This window comes from Xiphias gladius, chromosome 18, assembly GCF_016859285.1.
Source record: "Xiphias gladius isolate SHS-SW01 ecotype Sanya breed wild chromosome 18, ASM1685928v1, whole genome shotgun sequence".
Lineage (NCBI taxonomy): Eukaryota > Metazoa > Chordata > Actinopteri > Istiophoriformes > Xiphiidae > Xiphias > Xiphias gladius.
Window position 1 is genome coordinate 30,365,462 of NC_053417.1, and position 23,172 is coordinate 30,388,633.

At 39.9% G+C, this 23,172-nt stretch overlaps 1 protein-coding gene across 1 annotated transcript; it reads right to left on the reverse strand.

Moving 5' to 3' along the window:
* Positions 1-4,946: 4,946 nt before the first annotated feature.
* tsr2 (TSR2 ribosome maturation factor) lies at positions 4,947-12,796 on the reverse strand. The gene is made up of 5 exons (XM_040151916.1): positions 12,666-12,796; positions 11,108-11,198; positions 6,589-6,680; positions 6,206-6,364; positions 4,947-5,254 (listed from the first exon to the last, which is right to left on the reverse strand). The coding sequence occupies exons 1-5, from the start codon at positions 12,741-12,743 to the stop codon at positions 5,159-5,161; spliced, it is 516 nt and encodes a 171-aa protein (XP_040007850.1). The 5' UTR covers positions 12,744-12,796; the 3' UTR covers positions 4,947-5,158.
* Between the last annotated feature and the right edge of the window lie 10,376 nt (positions 12,797-23,172).

A 23,172-nucleotide genomic window follows, 5' to 3' on the forward strand; every position in this document is an offset into this window, starting at 1 on the left:
AACAGCTGCTTGCTGTAGCTTTTATCAAACAAACAGGAGGAAATATTGACTTTGTTGGGGACTATTTTCAGCAGCGGATTAATCCACATTTGGTGCTGTAGTGAGTATTTGGGGCAGCAGGACGGTGTGTGGTGCTGAGTCTAAATAAGCTACAATGTGTGTGTTTATGGTGATGAAGGAACATGTCACCCAGTGCAACAGTGTGGCTCACTGATGTGTTTTAATAGTTTCTGAAAACAGTGGAGCTCTACGGCTCAGAGGAACAAGATATACATTACAGTACTTATTGGTAGGAGAGTGTTGATTGGTTTGAGTCTGTGCGTGAGATTAAAAATAAAATATCACAAGAGTCTCAGTCTTTTTCCATGAAGATGACTTCAAGTTCTTTGACCCTGTAACTATATTCAGGTATGCCAGAAAATGATCCCAGATTTGGCTTGTTATGCTTTTGACAGTATTTATCCTGGCAGTCAAATTTTCAAAACAAGCAGCCTCGGTCATGAGTTCAATCCACTCGGTATTGTAAAATAAGTAACATGAGCCTGGCGGTTGCCGTCAAACCTGGCAGTGCAGCTCAAACGCTGCTTCCATAAACCCTCCTTGATGAGAGATTCAGTTCAGCCAATCATAACATACATTATCTTTGCATTTTGCAGAGTGAGATCTAGACCATACTCAGTTATAGATAGAAGTCCAACACTTGCACCATGAGCACGAACTTGGTGACACTCGGTGGGAGAGGAAAAACTCCCTTTAACGGGAAGAAACCTCCAACAGAACCGGACTCAGGGTGGGCGGCCGTCTGCCTCGACCAGTTGGGGAGAGAGGAGAAAGAGGGGGGAGAGGGGGAGAGAGAATAGAGAGAGACCAGGAACAGCTGTAGATGCTGTGTTCAAGCTCTGCCAGGCTGGTTGTTATGATAGCGATAATAGTTTCAACCCCTAAAAGACACATTTGTGGGGATTCGGGTGGAGGTGGTTTGTACCTTTTTCCAAAAAGAGACAAACCACAGAACATGTTGAAATGAATCAGTTTCATTGTTACCAACATTTATTGTCTTGGGTTGGGCCCATTTTAAACAAATGTCTCTGCCTGTGTAAACAAATTAAACCAACTCTCTAAGTGAGTTTGAAGCTCAGTTTGGTGACTGTAGACGTGACAATCCTCACAACTCTGGACTTTACAAGAACAGTGCACACACCTCAGAAAACATGCAGACATCTGGATTCAGCCTCAGGTTTCCTCTCCCTGCTTACCTTTGACCTCTAGCATGACACTACAGTGACAGTCGGCAGATTTTACATCACATGTTGATGATTTATTACAAACAGCCTGAGAGGAAACACAATTTTAGTTAAAATGAAGAAACGGGAATCACCTCCACCTCCTTTAAACTGCTCCCTGTTTCAGTTGTAACTGCTGATTTCCACTGATTTCTGAATATTGCTGCAGATTTCAGTGATCGCTGAATATTTCTGTTGATTACCGATTTCTGCATATTTCTGCGATTTCTGCAGATTTCTCCAGACTACCGCATATTTCTGCTGATTTCTGAATATTCCTGCGGATTTCTGTGACTTCTGAAGATTTAAGCTGATTAATGATTTCTGCAGATTTATGGAGAATTCTGTGATTTCTTAATATTTCTGCAGATTTCTGAAGATTTTTACTGAATACTGATTTCTGCAGATTTCTCTGATTTTTTTTGTTGTTGTTGAAGATTTCTGCTGATTTCTTAATATTTCTGCAGATTTCTGTTGATTTCTTTTTATTTTAACGCTGTTTCTGTTTTTCAGATGAATTCACTTTAAACTTTGTTCTTTCTGTTAGTTCACTGAATTTTCCTGTTTTTGTGTTGAAGTCCGTCACTTTCTGTGGATTTATGCTGAGTTTGTATTTAACTGACTCCTGCTGTACCTGTATGAAACCTGTGAGAGGATTATTGATTATTGGTTGTTGATCAAGGACTTCTAAGACTCCTGAACCCCCCTGATGATTATGATGATGAGTTTTGGTTTGGATGAGCACATTGTAGCTTCCTGACAGCAGCCGACCCTTTCACTGACTGTGACAACAGAATTGATCGTAATGATCACAGTATTGATCGCTGTAGCTGAAACTGAGTCATCTTCAGATGACCTCTGACCTCCTCACCTGTTCACCTGCTCTCACCTGTTTCTATGTTCATGTAAGAAATAGTGCCTTGAAACCCCCCCACCCCCTCACAGTGACATCAACAGAGACATAAAAAGTTTTTTCTACATGTGTCATCTGTGTGGAATGTTTCTTCTTCTGTGAAAATAAAGATTAATTAAAGCTCTCCTGAGATCTTTCCTGGCCTTTAACTTCTAACCTTTGACCTTCAGCTACTCTTCATTCAGCCTGCACGACGAGAATCAAACCAACAACCTGAGAAGGTTGAACCTGCTGCTTTCTGCTGGTGACACTGAATAACATTAAGATTTTTTAAGCCGTAACTTGCAGCTTTATTAGTCATTGATAAATCAATTATTGATGCCGGATGGATCAGTTATATGCCATTCTTGATAACAGCTGTTGTGTTTCAGGTTGTGGCTGCTGTTTATCCTTCAGCATCACACTTTATATTTTCTGTTTTCTGTTTGGGAAGGAGTAGAACTGCAATGATTAACTGGTTAGTCGATTGACAGAAAATTAATCAGCAACTATTTTACTAATTGATCAATCATTTATTTCACTTTTTAGGTAAATACCTTCTGTTCCAGTTTCACAGTGAGACTGTTTGGTTTTTCTGTTTTATATCACGATAAACTGAATAACTGTTGCACAAAACATTTGAAGACATTAATTTGGAGTCTGGAAAATTGTGATAGGCATATTTAACTGTTTTATGTTATTCAAGCCAGACAATAAATCAAATAATTATTGAGTAATGATTTATTATTTGAGTTTTGTCTCAACCTGGCAGCCCAACAGTTGGTGCTTATAACTGATTATATAAAGCATTAATAAAGGATTTATCAACCAATGATTAGGCCAATAGTTACAGTTTATACAAGTTTATAATGGATGTAGAGTTAGAAAGTGGTAGAGAAATGTGTATGAATGTCTTACGTTGGTAAACAATGTCTTGGTGTGTCAAAGGAGATTATCATTATTATTTTATCACATATTTATATATTATGTAAATTATAATAATTTAGTTAAGCATAAAGTTTCAGGGAGAACAAGCAAAGGAGCAACAGGAAATAAAAAACGTTAATTGTTAACAAAGCTGTTGAGTAACTAAACTGAGATAAAATATCTGATTCAGTTTTTGTCTGAGTGCCTCTTCTCAGATGGGCGTTTCCTCAGGGAGTCCATGATGAGGAGGACCCTGATGTTGGATCACCCCAGCTGACTCCTGCCAGCATGAAGGAGCAGTGGCGCTCCTCCTCTTCAAGGATCTCTGAGCCCCTGACCTTGTCTCTCGGAGTCCAAACCACCTGTCGAGGAAACTCAGTTCAGCTGCTTGGATCCACCATCTCGTTTCAGTCACTACACAAAGACCAGGGACACAGCTAAGGAGTGGAACAGAGATCCGCTGGTGAATCCAGAGCTTAACCTTCAGGATCATCTCCCTCTGAACCACCAGTCTGATACGGTCCACATCACTGCTGACTCTGCAGCAGTCCACTTGTAGATCTCAGCATCCATCTGACCCTCACTTGTGGACCAGACCCTGAGATACTTGAACTTTTTCACTTGGGGCGGTGACTCCCTTCCAACCTGAAGGAAATTAATTCACTGGTTTCCAGCAGAGTACCAGCTTGAAAAGAGACACAGACTACACTCAGTTGTAAACTTAAAACTTCAGTGAAGCCAAAGCACTGACACAAAACAGAACTGAACTCTGGAATCACCAAGTGAATCCAACAACCACTGAAAAACATGCAGGTAGCTCAACGTGTGTGATAGTGTACTGTAATATCTGTCGTACAGTATGCCATATTGTAGTATAACCAAGAATGGTATGTGATAAATATTGAACTGTTTTATATATAGACTTTTGTGTTAACATAATTTGAGACGTCATAGTACAGTATGCAGGGCTCCAGACTAACTTCTTACATTGGTTGCACTGGTGCAACCCAAACTTTTTTATATGCAATGCATAATTTTGGCCACTTTATCACATCTGAGCCACGGATATTGGACAATCCATTCTTTGCGAAAGGCAGATACATTATTTGGCCTTTTGGTAGGTTGTAGGCTCTGGCTCAGAGTCAGATGCAACCATCTCCACCAAAGATGTTGCGTCTGAGCTGGGCCTTTCAGGGCCAGGAACAGGTGTCACGGGCATGGCAGAATTTTTCTTGACAAAAGAAAAACAACCAATAGTTCTTGTTATTACGGATTACTGGTATTTTTTTAAGGTTGCGATGTTGCACAAGGAGGATTACAGGGTGCGGTTTCACATATACCTTTTTTCTTCCCACCCACATTCAGAGAATAAGAATATCAGGGTCATAGCCAATCAGAAGCAGAGAAGGGGTGGGTCTTCACAGAATGTGGGTGGGGAAAAAAATAACACTACACACACAGAGATTGACCTGCTAAATGTGAGATGCACCGGTGCAACTAATGCAAATGTTCATTGGGATTTGAGAGACGTGACCAAAATGGTCGCACTCTGGAGCCCTGGTATCATGTCATAGTACAGTAAGCTTCATCAAGAACAGTACATATTTTTATGGTAGTGCAGTAAAAAGTACCATATTTCCCTCTGAAATGCAGTGGAGTAGGAGTATGAAGTACAAGAAAATGGAAATACTCAAGTAAACTGTACAATCCCATAGTATAGGTCAATGTACAGAGTTACATGTCACAATAGTATGATGTCTTGTGCAGTATGGTGTAGTAGTGTATTATGGTCATAGTAAAACGTGGAATGACACAGTACAGTATAATGACACCAGACCAGGACACCGTATCTTGAACAGGTTTATTATAAAAACAACAATCCGTCCCGTCAGGATATTTTCAGGCTGAAAGAGGTGGAGGCTGGCGTAGGACTCAGCTGCTGCAAAGATCTGCTTCTAATAAAAAACTCAGTCTGATTCAATGAGTCACACGCTCTCATCACGAAGGTCAGAAGTCAGCTGCTTCAGTCTCTGAGTTCAACAGTTCGTACTGCTCTTCATTTCTTCTTCCTTACCACTGTCCAGCCGTCCTCTTCATCCTGAGGAGCATCTGTTCTGCTGACTGATGGACTGGACGATTCACACTCCATCACCTGAAAACAGAAAGACTCTATTACAATTTATCCTCCCCGTATTTTTTATTGTACTGGCCTCCTTTCTTTTTCCGTTCTCTGAAGGTACACGATTATAAGTATTGTCTTATAAGCCTGTGTTGGCTGGACACCTTTAGCTGTAAAATGAATAAAACTACTTCATTAATTTTTCATCAGTATATTTGAATTTATATAATGTTTGACAATATATTTGTAGACAGAATGAGGACTGTGGATTTTCCATCACAAACATGCCGTGCAGCGATCTCATTATGTCCAATATAAACAGGAGGAACACCCCGTTCACATGTTCACGTAGACACATGACTGTTGGTTTGAGACAGACTGGAAAAATGTGGACCTCTCCTATAAAAGTTGAACTCCTGAACCACGAAGCCAGATCAGTGGGTCATCCAGCTCTCATGACGCTCACTCATTTTAACTGGGGTAGATCACCATGGTAACCTATGCTGCAGCTTCATCAAGATCAGTATCTCATAGTAGTGCAGTACAAAGTACAATATTTCCGTCTGAAATGCAGTGGAGTAGGAGTATAAAGTACCAGAAAATGGGAATACTCAAGTAAAGTACATATACCTCAAATTTGAGTAAATTTACTTAGTTCCTTTCCACCACTGAAACCACAGCGATTTTTTTTTTTATGAATAACGTTTAGAGGGACGAGGAACTGAAATTATTCAGTAACTCAAGGAAACATTAAAGGTTCAACAAAAAGGGTAAAAACAGCAGGTTGCTTAACAAGAAACTCAAAGGATCAATTGATTAGTTGACCAATCAATCAATGATAATAGACTCATTGGCCAGGTCATTTTTTCTGGATTTCCTCTGTCACAGTAACCTGAATCTCTTCCTCTCTTCTGCATGGTTCCCTCGACTCACCTGTGTGTAAACTGAGCAATCAGAGCTCTGTACTTGACAGGTGCGACATACCTGTGTTTCATCATCGCGCTCTTCATCAGACTGTGCGGGCAGAGCAGTGACCTTTGCCCTCTGACTTTTCTTCTGTGTCAGAGTGTTGATAGTGTGTTGGAGCTGCTGCAGCGCCCCCTGCTGCCACTGACTGAACACCTGCAGCAGACTCTCAGACACCTGCAGACAGATGGAGGGACTATGTATAAAAGTGGCTGTAATTCCTAAACGGTTAATGTGATAAACCCCTTGAATTAAAGCTGAAAGTCAGTGTGTGTGTATGCATTTTTATTACCACTTTGGCACCTTTTCGTTCATGGGGACCAAAGCCTGGTGCTAATGAGGCAAAACGTCATTTCTGAAGTCCTGCTTAAGGTTAAGGTTGGAGGGTTAGGGTTTCGTACCTGAGGTAAACTCCCATCATCCACCACTGTGTCAAACTCCTGATCCATCAGTTCAGCGATGAAATCCTCAACCTCACACTGCTGCAGGTCGGCTGATCACACACATACATTAAGACACAGATCCAGATATAACATTAACCTTTCATGACAACGTGACCATTCATAGTTTAAATCTAAACTTTTACATCATTTTCCACAAACCTGCTGGTAAGAGTAAATAACTCACATGTGTAATAAACGTGGTTGGTTTCACATAGATAACAGACTAACACATTACATGTTGATAAAAATGTTTCTATGGTAACAATGACAACAGTGTTTGATTCAACCATAATTATTGGATAACCTGTCAGCTGCTGTTAGCGCTATGAGCTAATGGGGAATCTTCTTCTGTTTGTTACCATTTTCTCACATTTTGTAAACAAAACCAAGAATCCGTCAATTGAGAAAATCATCCGCAGATTACTGGCAAATGAAAATAATGGTTATTCGCAGCTCTGGTGATTTGTGGCTCTAGTGTTGGCCAGATCAGAAGAAGTCCAGGATAGCTCTCTCAATCTTCACTATCAGGCTTCTTGGTGGAGTCAGAGCAATGAGTCTGTACCGAAGAGTCGAGGCGACGAAAGTTATTGGCAACCAGAATTCTTCCCCTATATGTCAACTGGGGCAGCAACCATTTCTAATTAGACAAACGAGTGCACACTTTCTCCTCAACTCCCTCCCAGTTCTTTCTCCGAAAGCCCTCAGTGCCCAGATATACTCCCAGCACTTTCAGCCCCTCCTTACCCCACCAAGTCCTCCAGGGAGACTGGGCACTGCCTGATTCCTCTGCTGTGCCACCAACAAAGCTTCACTCTTACCTCAGTTCATCTGTGCAGATGATGCCTTTTCATAAAGAGACAGGCTATCCTGCAAACACTGAACAACAACCTGACTGGAGACAAAAATATAAACATCATCTGCATAAGCAGAAAGATTAGGAAAACAATCAAAGTCAAACCCAGGCCATGAGAGACCACTGAGCCAACCTCTCAACCTGCACAGTAAGGGCTCAGTAGCTAAGCTATATAGTTGACCGGAGTGGACAACCCTGTCTTATCCCTCGTTGTACAGGGATTGGCCAACTCAGCCCTATCCCCATCTTCATCATACAAGTGCAGAAATCAAGTAAGAGTGGTCCACTTGTCAGAAGCTTTCTCCTGGTCCAAAGACACAATACCAAAATTAAATTTGGTATTGTCTCTAAATAAACTGACATAAACCATATAATAGCCATCACCATGCTTTACTCTGAAAGACACCTCCAGTGTTTGTGTAGGCTAGTCCAGCAACATGAATGCCTGCCACCTCAGAGACTGAACATGCTTCAGTTTGGGATCCTTAAATCCCAAACTCACTGTTTTATGGAACCTACAGAGCTCATCCTCTAACTCGTTAGGTACAAACGGCGGAACACCGGATACGGTAATCCACGTGGAGCGAAGTGACAGCAGGGAGACCGGCGCAAAAATCTTCCTGATCAACACACCACTCTCTATCAGATGATGAACATGAGGCTCATCTTTCAAGAACACAACCAGTGCTCCGTTCATTCAGACAATTTATCGTGCCCTACGTGTTCACCAACAGAACCTCCTCCACGGTTATGTTACTATCCGGTGGGACTGTCACCAACACACCCAACCACCTTGATACTTGGACACTAGGTAATTATTCCCTATTAAGAACTTCTACAGTTAAGGCATACAGGCTCTTCTTTGATACTTTGGAGAGGTCCGCTAGTTCTGGTGTTCTTAAAGATAGCAGAGCCCGTTTCCTTCCTCCTGCTCCTCCGCTGCAGCACAGATGAACAATGATGGAAACTCAGGCAATATGACTGGTTGATCCTCTGAAGACTCCGTCCCCAACTCCTCCCTAACTGTACTTTTTGTATTTTTTGCCAAGGTTAACTCTGTGAGAATCTTCCTGAGCTGATTTAAGAGAGGCTCAATGGCAAGAGCATACAACGTCCCAGATAAGGGACCATTAAGCTGAGTCCTCTCCCCACCTTTAACAGAACAGTTGCTCCTGAATACAACAACTTAATGAAATTACATGAAATAAACTTTTTTTACAAAACCAAAGGCTTCAATTGTCTTAAACAAATAACAGCGATCAACTGTATCAAATGCTTTTTCCTGATCGATTGAAAAAAGTTCCACATCCAACTCCTTAAGTTTAAACAGTTCAATAATGTCCCTAATGAGGCACAGATTATCCATTATTGTCTGTTCGGGAACAAAGTATATCTGGCTGGTATGTACAACCGTGTCTATACACTCCTTGAGTCTATTTGAGAGACACCTTGGAATCACTTTATAATCTGTACAAGGCAGTGTTTTTCAGTAGGCCAAGATCTCCTATTTTGGATACCAATGTCAGGACTGCCCTCATACAGCTCAGTGGGAAAGTCCACGAGGATCAATGCCAATGTCCCAGTAGGGACAACATTTAGGGTGTACCAGTAACGAAACATCTGACGTCACTAAATGGTGATCTGAAAAACCAACAGGAGATATTGTTGATTTATTTAACCTGTTATTGTAGGTATGATTGACATTAATCCTATCTAATCTAGCTCTGTTACTTTCACCCATGTGCACTGTCTGACTGCTGGATGAAGTTTCCTTCAAACATCTGGAAGGTCATTTTCTGCAGCCACACTGAATAAAAGAGAGGCTGATGGTGGAAGAAGCTGTCCTGAATTTCTGTCAGCTGAAGGCTTCGTAATACAGTTCCAATCTCCTCCTACCGCTATAACTGAACTACTGTTAAACTGTTTCAGTTTATCATTTAGTTTGTGAATCAGTTCTATGCAATCAGCACCAGAGTTATAAGCATATACATTTATATATACAAAAGGTATGTTTCTGATTGCTGCTTGCACTACTTGAATACTGCCCTGCTCTACTTCACATGCTAAAACATTTGTTGAATGAAGTCGCTGTGAAAACAAAATCGCTACACCTGCACTAAGGTAAGTACCATGACTTAGAAAAAACTGTCCTCTCCAAGTCATTCCACAGTCTACTTCATGGTCTACTGAGCTGTGTGTCTCCTGTAAGAAAAGCACATCTATGTTCTTAGTTCTGCTCAGCTCAGCTAACACTGCTCATTTCTCTCTCTCCATTGACGTTCAAAGTGCCTACTCTCAAAACCTCCATAAAGAGCAGAGAGAGAAAGAAGAAAGAGAGGCCAGTGAAACCCTTCCAAGAAAAGAGGACCCCCCTTAGTGCTTCACCCATTTTGTTTAATTTTTTATGAATTTAAGGGAACCTTTCCTGGCTTTTCCTTCTTGAGTTTATTCAGTCTCTTTTTAAAGACGAAACCTTTCTCTTTTTACTCAGCTGTTCATAATCAACTAGTTTTCTTACAGAATTAATTGATCTTTCTACATCAGGAAATAAATCAGTTATTTCCACAGACTGCCTGCCATAATTTTCATCCGGGAAATAACTGATTTCCTGTAGCAAATATGGCTGCCTATCATCCTGTGACACAATATCAGAGAACTGTCACAGGGAGTCATCCTCCAATATTTATCCATCTTCCTTTTTAACATTTGCAATGTTCAATTCACCTGCTGCTATATTTTCGGCATCGGCTGTCTGAGTGTCATTCACTCCTCCTTCTGTCTGTCCACTACCTTCATCTTCTTCCACAGCCTGCAACTAAGTACTATCCGTGCTCCTGTCCCTCATCTCACTGTTCTCAGTTCTTTCATCATTCAGTGTATCAGGGTGCTGGGCGCCAGTTGCGACACTCTAAACAATTCATGCTGCCAGAGCTGGCATAGACAGCATAAAAACCACTTTCATATTTAACGTTGAAAGACACTCTTTAGACCTGCGCAGGATCGTTCAGATACATGAACGCCTGTCTCCGCTGAGACTGAACATGCTGCAGTCTGGTGTCTTTACAGCTGAGATGAACCGTTTTGAAACCCCTGGCAAACTTTCTGAGACGGACCAGTTCTCTTTCCAGCAGTTCATTAGGGATGAAGGGGCGGCGCCTCCGTCACCGTGATCAATGCAGAAGGCGCAAACAGCTGTGAGACGGCCACAAACAGATCGTCCAACACCAGGCCTCTCTCAACTTACAGGTGAACCAAACGCTCCTCTTGGTGAAAAGCCACAAGAGTCTTATTCATTTGAGATCCATATGTAATCTTCTCATCACCGACCTGTTCTACAGCCAAGAGAACCTGTTCTCTCTCTTGAGATGATACGAAAAAACTTACGCCAAATTTACCTTTCCCCCTTTGTATATATGTGTGTCTAGTGTGTATAATATATATAATAGGTATAGTGCGTGTAATGTTTATAATGTATATAATGCGTATGTGTATAATAATAAGCAAATACATTAATCAATGCTAAGCATTATAAACAAACACTGCTAACAACTGGTGAACATCACAGTCCAAACCGACCCATCAGAGAGACAGGTTGTCAGCTGACAGTTTACCATGGATACCTACCGTTGTCATGGAAATACTGCTGAACAACATCCACCATCCAATCAGCTTTCTGCTGCCCATAGACCCCCCCAAACCCGTTATCCACCGCAATCTGAGGAAATACACAGACAGACAGGTGTTAATATAATAAGGCAGTATTTTTATTACAGGCTTTTAAATGTAATAGTGTTTGAAAATATACACATAGATCTGTTTTAAATATAACATAAGATGATAACTTCTTCAAGAATTTTATTTTACAAAGGTTAAATAATGAGCAAATTAACAACATATTCATTGCTGAAGAAATTAGGATTGTTGAATATTAATAATACATCATGTTCTTTGAGTGAAAATTCCTTATCAAAATGTTTTAAGATCCAAATGAAAAACACATGTATACACTGAATAAACAGATGTTCTAGTTTCCACCGTATAATTACAGAAAGAGCATTTCTCTTCAATATTAGGAATAGATTTACAAATAATGGAATTTATCTGTCAATATCTATGAAAATAAATAAAATAAAAAAATAAATAGGAGTGCTTCAATTTTGTTAGGCAGCAAATATTTGTAGGGGGAGAAGTAATACGATATTCCATGTTCTACCATCAAGTCTGTTCATTTATGCCCTTTTTTTTTTTAAATATATATTTATTCTTATGATGTTGTACAATTCCTCCCCCGGGTTTCCCCTCACCCCGTGTCTTGCGCTCTCATTTGCTGTAGCTCGTTGCCGGACTCACTACCATTCACAACCGGGTCACGACACTTTTCACACTTCTGGACTTGGACTCCCCGAGAGGTCCAGATTTTTAGCCTGCTAGATATCTTATGGGTGTCTGCGATGCATTGGCGAGTCTCTCGGATCACATCTTTGAACAGTTCACATATAGTGATTAAGCGCAGATTTGGCTCTGATCTGGGGCCTTTCTCTGCAATTTCCAAAAACTTGGCGAGTGGAAAATTAGGGATAAAACATGTAGTGTGAACTTAGTAGAAAGAAACTACCTGACAGTGTAATAATTTCTGAAGCAAAGTCCTGTTTAAAAACATATAATCTTCTGTGTCAGGTTCAACAGTGACGATAGCTGATTCTGACATTGGTATTATATGAATACGTACAGTCAGTTTCCCTGATTTATCTCAGGTTCTCTGAACTCTGCTGTTTATCCGCCTGGTTTTAAGCGTTTCGCAGTTTTACCGACATATAACACCGCTCAGTAAATACCTGTCTGTAACATCAGTCAGTAAGTACCTGTCTGTAACATGGGTCAGTAACACCGGTCAGTAAGTACCTGTCTGTAACATCGGTCAGTAAGTACCTGTCTGTAACATGGGTCAGTAACACCGGTCAGTAACACTGGTCATTAATTATGTGTCTCTAACACAGGTCCGTAACACAGATCAGTAAATTCCTGTCTGTAACACTGGTCATTAATTATGTGTCTCTAACACCCCTGCTAACCATGCAGCCTGTTAGCTTAAGCCTGTTATCTTCGGCCCGTCTGACCCGCAGTGACCGTCTGTCTGCTGTCACCTGTCTATCTTCCTTTTATCTGTCTGCCTCTCGGTTACCTGTAAAACGGGCCAGGTTTGAAGAACCGCTCTTACTCCCTCCGTAAACAGCTCACGTGAAGCCGCGGAGGCCGCCATGTTGGATGTGAGAGACGAAAACAGTCGAATGAAGAAGCAGAATGTGATCAGACAGAAACAGCCGATCCTTATCAGGACCCGATGATCTGATCTTGGACACCCAGACCTCTGCTTTGTTTTGTTTATGCTTTGTTGTTTATTGAGTTTATTGTCCAGGAACAGGGAAATAAACAGAACCTCACTGTGTTTTTATTAAATATCAATTATATCAACTAAGCATAAAATCGGTTAAATGAAAAGTTTTATGTTTATTAAAGGATCAAATATTTTACCAGACAATGATGCCTTAGTTTTAATTACACCGGAAAACGCCAATCAAGGCCAAAAAGGACTGGATGACCCACTGATCTGGATTCGTGGTTCAGGCTCTAGGTTTCAGTCTCTGCCTCTGTGGATGTCATGTGATATGTGGGTTTCATGTCATTTGTGTGAGTAAATAATTCTAAACAAAAATAAGTAGTAAAATATAGATATGTTTGATTCTTCTGTTTGCAGATACAGTTCACAAACTCAGTATTTATATGAAAATAATCAGAATAAAAATACATAAAATGGAGACATCACCCATGGAGGCCACGAACGGCTCTGGATCTGGGACCTCCTAGATTGGGACCGGCAGCTATTTGATTGGATCCAGTACCTCCTTTGTCACAATCAAAATCTGTTTGATATTTAATGTTATCTGTTCTGTCATTCTTTTATTTCCCATTGCAGTTACTCTTAAATCTCTTGTTTGTCTATTTTGGATGCATTTTAAATCTGATTTTAAAAAAGAGAGACAGTGACAGTGAGCAGAGGAGATTGATAGACGTACAGAACATATCTCTTAGCTATGGTTTCTTAGCCTGCTGCTTTTCATGGTTGTCAATATAACACCCCCCCCCCGCATGGTAGCAATCTAGAGGCAGAAGGAAAACCCCAGGGATGAGAAGAGACAGTCAACGAGAGAGAGAGAGAAAGAGAGAGAGAGAGAGAGAGAGAGAGAGAGAAAGCGAGCTGCAGGCTATAAACAGCTTTTTCAGCTCTGTGCGCCTTATTAAATGTAAATAAGTAATGCTTTTTTTGTGATAACCGTTTTGTCTAGTTTTTACAGCTAGCCCCCGCTGGACCGGTCCCACTGGATAAGCTCTGCGACTTTTTCTCTACCCTGCACTCCGGGGCAGTGGGCCGTTCTCGGCTTCCGTAATCACCATCTCTCTGTCTGTTCCACAGAGTTATTTATCCAAAGCAATTTACAAGAGAGGTACAACACTAAAGCTTAAGTACAGTAGGAGACCTTGAAGTAAGTACCACGTACTAGATCTTTTCAATTAGGCTTATTTCAATTAGACTTAAAGAATTATTGTGCACCAAAAGTGCACGATAATTGCTAGTTAGGATTCATTCAGAATTTAGCTCTGGAAACATGAGGAGTTTGGTATCTCAAAACCTGCTATTTGTCATCTAACTGACAAGTAGAATTTGAAGGGTGCAAGATTGTTTTTCTCATTAGTTTAAAATATTTAACTAATAAATATCTTTATAACAGTGTTTTATAATTCCGTAATAACAGCAACTCAATACATAAAAAACCCTTAAAATTTACAGAAAGCATTACAACCATCCAAGAATTATTCAGTCGGCTGATCCTCTTTACACGGAGCCCAGAAGCTGATAACAGTCAACATGGATCCATTTTATGGTTAAAAACCAGACAGGGAAACTCTGCTGTAAAATCTGACTTTATACTGCACCACACCAGGGCTGTCCACATACCTTTGTTTACACAGTATTAAATCATGTGATGTTTCCTCACAGACAGAATCGCAGAAACAGACGGAAAACTGAAGGTTGAATCCTGCAGCTGCCAACGCGCCCCTGAGACCATGAACGTGAGAGCAGAGCAGGGCAGCAGAAACATGACAGTCTCAGCTGTTTGATGATAAAAACACAACAAAGTCTCAGTAGAGTGTGAGTGTGATTCTTCTGTCTCTGTGAGGCACCGATTTATCTTCTAACACAGGTACCTTGGAAACAGCTGTGCAACCTGATGAATACAGTATAACAGATTCCCTCCCATCGGCCTTCGCCAACTAACAATGTCTCCATCTAAACCATCAACCTGTCTCTTAGACCCGGTCCCAAGTAGTCTGCTTAAGGAAGTTTTACCCTCAGTTAGCACCTCTTCATTAGATATGATCAATTTTTCTTTATTAACAGGCTATGTACTGCAGTCCTTTAAAACTGCTGTAATTAGACCTCTTCTTAAAAAGTATACTCTTGACTCAGATGTTTTATCCAACTAAAGACACATATCTAACCTTCCCTTTCTCTCTAAGATCCTTGAGAAAGCTGTCACCAACCAGTTGTGTGACTTTTTACATGACAGTTTATTTGAGGATTTCCAGTCAGGATTTAGAGTGCATCATAGCACAGAGACCGCACTGGTGAAAGTTTTAAATGACCTTCTTACCGCACAAGACAAAGGACCTGTCACTGTACATGTTTTCTTAGATGTTAGTGTTGCATTTGATACCATTGACCATCATATCCTATCACAAAGACTGGAACATTTAAGTGGCATCAAAGGAACCACTCTAAGCTGATTTAAGTCCTATTTATCAGATCGATTTCAGTTTGTGCACGTTAACGATAAATCCTCCATATTTCAAAAGTTAGTCACGGAGTTCCACAAGGTTCTGTTCTTGGACCAGTTCTATTCACCTTATATATTCTTCCTTTAGGCAATATTATTAGGAAACACTCCATAATCTTCTACTGTTATGCTGATGATACCCAATTGTACTTGTCAATGAAGACTGGTGAAACCAATCAGTAAGCTAAACTTCAAGCTTGCCTTTAGGACTTAAGACCTGGATGACCAGCAACTTTCTGCTGTTGAACTAAGACAAAACTGAAGTTATTGTGCTTGGCCCCCAACACCACAGAAACACATTATCGAATGATAAAGTTACTCTGGATGGCTTTGCCCTGGCCTCCAGCACCACTGTTAGGGATCTCTGAGTTCTCTTTGATCAGGATATGTCCTTTAACTCTCACCTAAAACAAACTTCAAGGACTGCCTTTTTTCACCTACATAACATTTTGCAATGTTCAGGCACATCCTTTCTCAAAAAGAAGCAGAAAAAGTAGTCCATGCTTTTGTTAGCTCAAAGCTGGATTACCGTAATTCCTTATTATCAAGCTGTCCCAAAAAATCTTTAAATACTCTCCAGCTGATCCAGAATGCTGCAGCGCGAGTAATGACAGGAACCAGGAAAAGAGACCATATTTCTCCTGAGTTAGCTTCTCTGCATTGGCTCCCTGTAAAATTCAGGCCTATACTGCCGGGGGACTTCCCATGATGCACAGAGCCCCTCTCTCCTCCTCTTCCTCCCCATCTGCACGCATTCATATGGCATCAATGCTCGTTACTAACTTGACTTGTTTTCTCTCCGGTAGTTTTGTGTTTTCTCATCTCAATCCTCTCTCCTCCTGCCGCTTTCTGCAAGTATTTCTGCCCCTGGTCCTGCAGAGTCTGGATCTGTGACTGCAAACCACCTATGGCCCCCATGATCCTGCTCAACCCTCCGCTTCAAATATTATGATTATCAACTTCTATTATATTTAGTTTTATTATTATTATTATTATTCACCCTATTATTTTAATTATTAATTTTATTATTACTTTCATTATTGTTACACACCTTTATGTTAAACGTCTATTGTGCTATGCCCCCCCCCCTTTTCTCTCTCTCTCTCTCTCTTTCACTCTCAATCCAGCTGGTCAGGGCAGACGGCCGCCCACTTTGAGCCAGGTTCTGTTCAAGGTTTCTACCTGTTAAAAGGGAGTTTTTCCTTGCCTCTGTAGCCAAGTACTTCCTTATGGGGGAGTGTTGGGTCTCTGTAAATATAACTTTAAAGAGTCTGGTCTAGACCTGCTTTACATGAAAAGTGTCCTGAGATAACCACCGTTGTGATTTGGCGCTATATAAATAAAAATGTAATTGAATTTTATTGTGAAAAGACACCGCTTCCCTTTCGCCTCGTCTTTTCTGAACAAAATCTCATTCAAACAGAATTTCACTGCACTCATCTTTCTTTTTCGATTGTGTTTCTTCTACTGATTTAATACCAGACACTCTGTTTGTTCTCAGTGAGTTTTCAGTTTTTAAAATCTCGTCTGGAAAAAAACTTCATATGTAATGATCTGACAACTGACACTGGAAAATTATTCTTTAAAATTTGGTTCTTGCAGCTCAATAGATAATTTCACAACATGTTTAATTCAGTACCTGTTCTGGAGCTTTCAATCATATGATATGAACGTCTACAGATGGAATTGCCAGGTTGTCACGGAATCATTAGAAGATCATGAGATGTGATCAAAAGCTTTCGAAAAGCTTGCTACTAAATGGACCTTGTGATGAGTTTTGTCTGTGATTTTCACAGTGAAAAAATAAAAATTGAAACCTAACTTTTTTAAATAAGCAAAAATGTTTTTAAGGTCTCTAAGGAAAGAGGAGAAACAGGACTGAAATATGAATCTGTGATTGGAAAAGTCTGAAGGATCCTTCTGGTTTTTGTTGGACCCTAATAATAATAATAATAATAAGTCTATCCAAGTCCTATAAACAACTGAACACTTGACTGTGAAATTCAGCCACTACCAAACACTAAAAGTTATGGTTTGAATTTGACTTCACTTCTTGCTTTTAAAGACTGAGGAAGATTCATCCTGCGTTTAGAGGTTTAGACCACATGACTGACAGTGTAACCTGATTAGACAGAGTATCCTCCATAAGTTCAGACATTCAGTAGTGTCTGAATTTAAACAACCCTGTCTGAGTAACTTGATCTTTGGACAGATTTTTTTAGATCTGAATTTGTAAACGATTTTATGGTTTAAAAAGTGTTAGATTTCATTCACGCTGGAGGAGCCAAAGACAGGAATTCAAAACACATGCTCTGACTGTGGAATTAAGTCAGAAACATCTGAATCAGAAATATCTGGTATCAGCTCATAGAAATAGATGACTTGGATGTGTTTTGTAACTCCATGAGCACTGGCACTCCCTTTTAAACAACAGAATGGGTATTCCCCAAGGTTCGATCCCAGGACCTACTTACATTACCCAGAGGCCGGCTGCCAGCTTTATGCAGATGACATGGTCATATACCCACCAGCTAAGTCACAGAGCAAGGCAGCAGAGATCTTTATTACATACTTGGATGATACCCATCTGTATCTTGTACTGAATTTTATGTTTTTTTCATTAGAAAACAGGGCTCACTTCAAGATTTTAGAATCAAGATATGGAATGGAAAAAAACAGAGGAGGTAAATGATTTCAAGGTCTTAGGAAAAATCTTAGATCAACAACTCCATTCTGATAAAAATGTAAAGAAGATTTCAAAAACAGTAAAGACCAACCTTAATTGTTGCCAATAAATCATGCACTATATACCCACTCAGGGAGCCCAGTTATTTATGCACTTTGAGATTTTATCTCATTTTTGATATTTTATGGCGTAAGGAATCAAGCATTTACATTCACAGTCAAGACACTTCACATCCTTTTACAACCAGGCTTCAAAAATAATAGACGAAAAGCTTGTCCGGTGGCATCACTGTCACATCCTGAAAAGAAACATTCTACTTAACTTTGACAGCTTGACTCATTTTTGTTTTCTCAAATTAGTTTTAAAAAATTAGAAATTAGAAATGTATCACCAGTGTAGCTCCGGAGCCTCTTTCCTGATATATCCAATTAACAGAGTAACTAGGAGCATGGTGAATGGCAACTGTAAAAATCCACATTGTAGATTTAGATCTGGACAATCAGCTTTCTCCATAAAGGGCTGTCAACTGTCAGCCATTTTTAGCTAATTGTACTGTAAATTATGATTTTTTTTGTACGTCATTATATATCCATATTTGTAGTGTATTGTGGTTTTATGAGAATAAAAGCTGTGTATTTTAACTATACTGTGTATGTACAAGCCCAGCTAGGGACAAGAGTTGAAATTTGACAATAGCTATAATCTTTCTTTGCAACACGTCAGTATAATGCCCTGTATTGGAACTATATTAAACTGCACCTCCCTATCAAATAAATTCAAATTCAAAATCAAATTCAAATCAGTTCTTTAAACCAAAGCCTGGCAGTCAGAAACAATAACTGATCCAACAAACTGCAGGTCAGACTCTGATACTGGATCAGATGTGGCTGGTCTAACAGACCATCCAGACATCAGTGAAGATCAGACTAATACCTCATCACCTCCACTGCTGTAAATATTAAAATCTGTCTGAACCAGATTGAAGAGACCCTTCAACAGGAATTAAAAAATAATTGAATGTATGAGCTGTCAAAAGTTAAAGTAGAATGTTTCTAACAGAAGACATAGTGTGAAACATGCCTGAAAAGCTGTGATCGGTCCCTTTGTTAGACGCTGCCCATGCAGAGCTCTGATTGGCTCCTGTGTCAGACTCCTGATTGGTTCAGATTCTGTGATCAGATCAGCTGTGGCATGTTCAATCTGAAAACAGTGTGCACCGTTTTGCTACGGTTTCCGGGTGGAATGACATGTTTCCTCAAAACTGTGTGAAACAATGTGCAACAGGCTTTGAGGTATAGTTTCTCCCGTTTGGTGCGTGTGTCAGAGGTGTTACCCAGTCAGCAGTTACGTGTATATAAACCCCGCCATATTAAAAATGCAGTGCACATGAGTAACACAACAACATGTTCAATGCTTTTGCTACATTTTTCTTTGTTGGGGCTCAATGTGCCCCTGGTTCGGTCTGATTCTGGTTCAGGTTTCAGTTACAGAGATCCGCCTCCTCTCTGACAGCAGCTTCGGTTCAGCTCTGACCAGGACATGTTTTTGTGCTTTTTTTTTTACTCTGATTATCAATAATTCACAAAAATTAAACAATCAGCTGTTTGTTTGTATATTTAATGAATTTATTTTTTTGTTTATTTAACAGGGACAGTTCACATTAATAAAAATGGCTGTAAATGTGCCAGAGATAGCAAAGAGGCTATTTTTCATGTGTAGTCCCTGGACAGATGTTATAGATTTACCCTAAAAAAAGAATATAAGATTGACATTACAAAGTTGAGATCATTTGTAAGCATGCACAACAATAATAAGAAGAAAGGAGAATATTAAAATTCTGTTATCAATAACTGTGATAGAAGACAGTTTCATTTATAAATCATGTTTAACTTTAAGTAATCATTGTTTTTAGAGATAAGATGTGATTTCAGAATTACAAGTAACAATAAGAAAAAGGCTCCAAAGTTTCAGACCACATCTGTTACCTTGGCAACAAAGAACGATGAAGCTGTTCTCACAAGGCCGAATCCTGAGTCCAAAAACGAAACGTCGTCCTCAGATGTGAACAACATTCATGTGACCAGACAGCGAGCTGGGTGAACCCCGCAATAATAATAATAATAGTAATAATAATAATTATAGTAATAATAATAATAATAATAATATTAATAATAATAACAATAATAATAATTGAAAAGGTTTGTCCAGGAGCTCAGGTGACGTCCACCTGAGGTCACCTGAGTCGAATGCATAGACAGAGGAGACATGTAGACAGGTGTAGAGAGAGGTCACAGGTCACCAGGTGGGATGTAACAGTTCAGACAGGTGAACGAAAGGAGAGACTCTTCAGAACGAGGGACTGTCAAGTGTGAGACTGACTTGAAGGAAAACTTAGCTCTTATTTTGACAGAGTCAACAGGAAGTGACAACATGAGTCATCAGACAGGAGTGAGTACACTTGACTCTAAGGTACACATAGGAAAAAAAAATTATTTTTCTGCTTGACCTGCTGGACTTCCCTTAACAGCTAGTAGTGCTACAGTCAGTACTCCTAACAATACTGCAGTAGCACTACTACTACCACTACTACTGTAGTAATAATACTACTATCAGTTGTACAAATACTTTCATACACAGTGCTTCAGGTACTCCAGAACTGACTGTTACTAGCATATACTACACAATGGTAACCACCGGAAACCTCCTAGCAACCACTGTATGAAGCCCTAGCAGCGCTCTGGAAAGCCGGCTGAACACCATAAAAATCACCGTAAAAATCATATTACCACCACCTAGTAATAGCTTTGGAAACCACTTAGCAACCCCACCTGCTAATGCCCTAGCAAGTGCCAGATAAGCCATAGCATACACTTAGGAACCATATAAAATGCATCCAACAACCACCTAGCAACACCCTAGCAACTACTTTAATGACAACAGTTTAGCACCTAGAAACACCTCTACCCACATCAACCATGTAGCAACCACCTGTGAATGCAACCAACCAATGGCAACCAACCAGCTACCCCACAGTGAAAACCTGTAACACATTAGCAACAATTTAGCGTGAATCTGCAACACACCAAACAAGTAACATGTCTCAACCAGTGATGTATTAATAGTTATGATAAAGCACCTCTACTCAGCCAGTGGTTACTCCTGGTACTTCAGCTAAAAACTAATTTCCTTCATAGACCTCCATTATAGGAGACATCTGTAAAACTGTTGACATCTCCAACTGTTATCAGGTTCAGTTATTACTCTGAAGGTTTTATTTTTGTAAATCTATCAGTCTACTGAGCATGTGCAGTGGGACTGACAACACAGAAGCTAGAAACCTTTTTTTGTTTATTTCCCTTTGCAAGCAATTTTCATTCAAGTGAGGGGATGGCATTTTTGAGTTGTTATATATGATCTACAGGTAACAACACATCAGCTGACACTGTTAAAAAGTGAAACAGACTCACCTACAGCATTTACAACATGTTCATCACCTGTAGTTTTTCAGTGCAGTTGAGGGTCATAACACAGGTGAATCTGAACCTGCTCAGGTACTTCACATGGTTATACTCATCCTTCCAGTTGGTCTCACAGATGACACATGTACACTGGTCTGAATCTGGTGACAGTGGGCAAACACTAGGTCACATGACACAACAACCAAAATAAGAGCCTGATCATAAGATAAAGATAATGATCCTTTAATAGTCAGCAGTTTCCTGCCGGTTGATGTTTGTGTAAAGGGCTTGTGTTCTGAACAGTTTCCTGATGGTTCACCTGTCCATGCAGGTAAGTCAGAGTCCTAGTCTATCAGGTGTCCATGTTGAACTCAGTCCATCTCCATCCGCACAGACGGTTTTTTCTGTTCAATAGTTTCTGAAGGTGGAGAACCTCAAAATGAACAGGTGGGTCCTCCAGGTGACTCTCCCAGGTGAGCCTGTCAGGTGTCCACAGGAGGATGTCTCCTGTCCTACAAACTGGACTGATGACCACTTTAACAATTTAAAGTTGGATGTGTGTTCAGATCAAAACCAAACATTTTCAGTTGTTTATTGTGAAACTAAAGATGTTTTATATTAAATGTCTTTAGCTTGAATGTCAGACAGGAGGTCCTCAGGTTTACTGATCACAGATCTGTAGATTCTCAGTATCAGTAGAAAGAAAAACCGTAAAATATTTTCAATTAATAAAATAAAAAGGTCTGATCAGCTGATGAAACTGTGCTGCTAGTTTACCCAGTGACTGCTAAATTAGTGCCAGTGTTGAAGCATTAGAAATTGTTATTTGTGTGGCTGCATGTGTTAAGTTTATTTTAATTTTAACTTCTCCTCCTACTGCTGATGGATTACTTTATTAATGAAATATGACAATGTTTTTTCTCATTTGCAACAGCATCACCTAAATTGATCTATTATACAGGACCTGTTGTAACTTAGTTTTATAATTTATAATATTTATATTCAAGTCAGAAACTTTTGTAATAATGACAGAGTGACATGCTGAGATGCTTTATGGACCATATACCGGACTGTTTCAAAAAGTGAGATGACATTTAATGTTCACATTTTCTAAAAATAAAAGACAAAAAAAGTTTTCTATCTCTGCTGCACCAAAAATATACCAGACGCCAACCCAAAAACGAAAGTAGATACTGAACTGTGTATAATATGTACTGTTATTAGTTTTAACTTCAGCTGTAACGGATTCAGCTGTAATTGTTTGACCTTTCTTTTTCTGATACAATGACAACAATGATGATGATGATAATGACAATGATGACGAGGATGATGACAAGGATGATGATGATGACCATGATGACGACAATGACGACGACATCAGTTTTTCTGTTGGTTCATGTTCATTTCGCCTGCACATTAACAACACTGAACGTCTCAATGTCGGAGCTTCACACTGACACCTGAACGCCGCTCAGAGAAATCAAACAGTACAAACCTCTGATGAGATTCACTCTGTCGTCATTACAACACTTCCTGCTGCGGTCTTCCTGTCTGAACCACAAAAATTCCTGATTTTGACTGTAAAAGCCAGGTGGATAGTTTTATTTTGTTGGTCAGTGTGTGTGTGTGTGTGTGTGTGTGTGTGGTTCG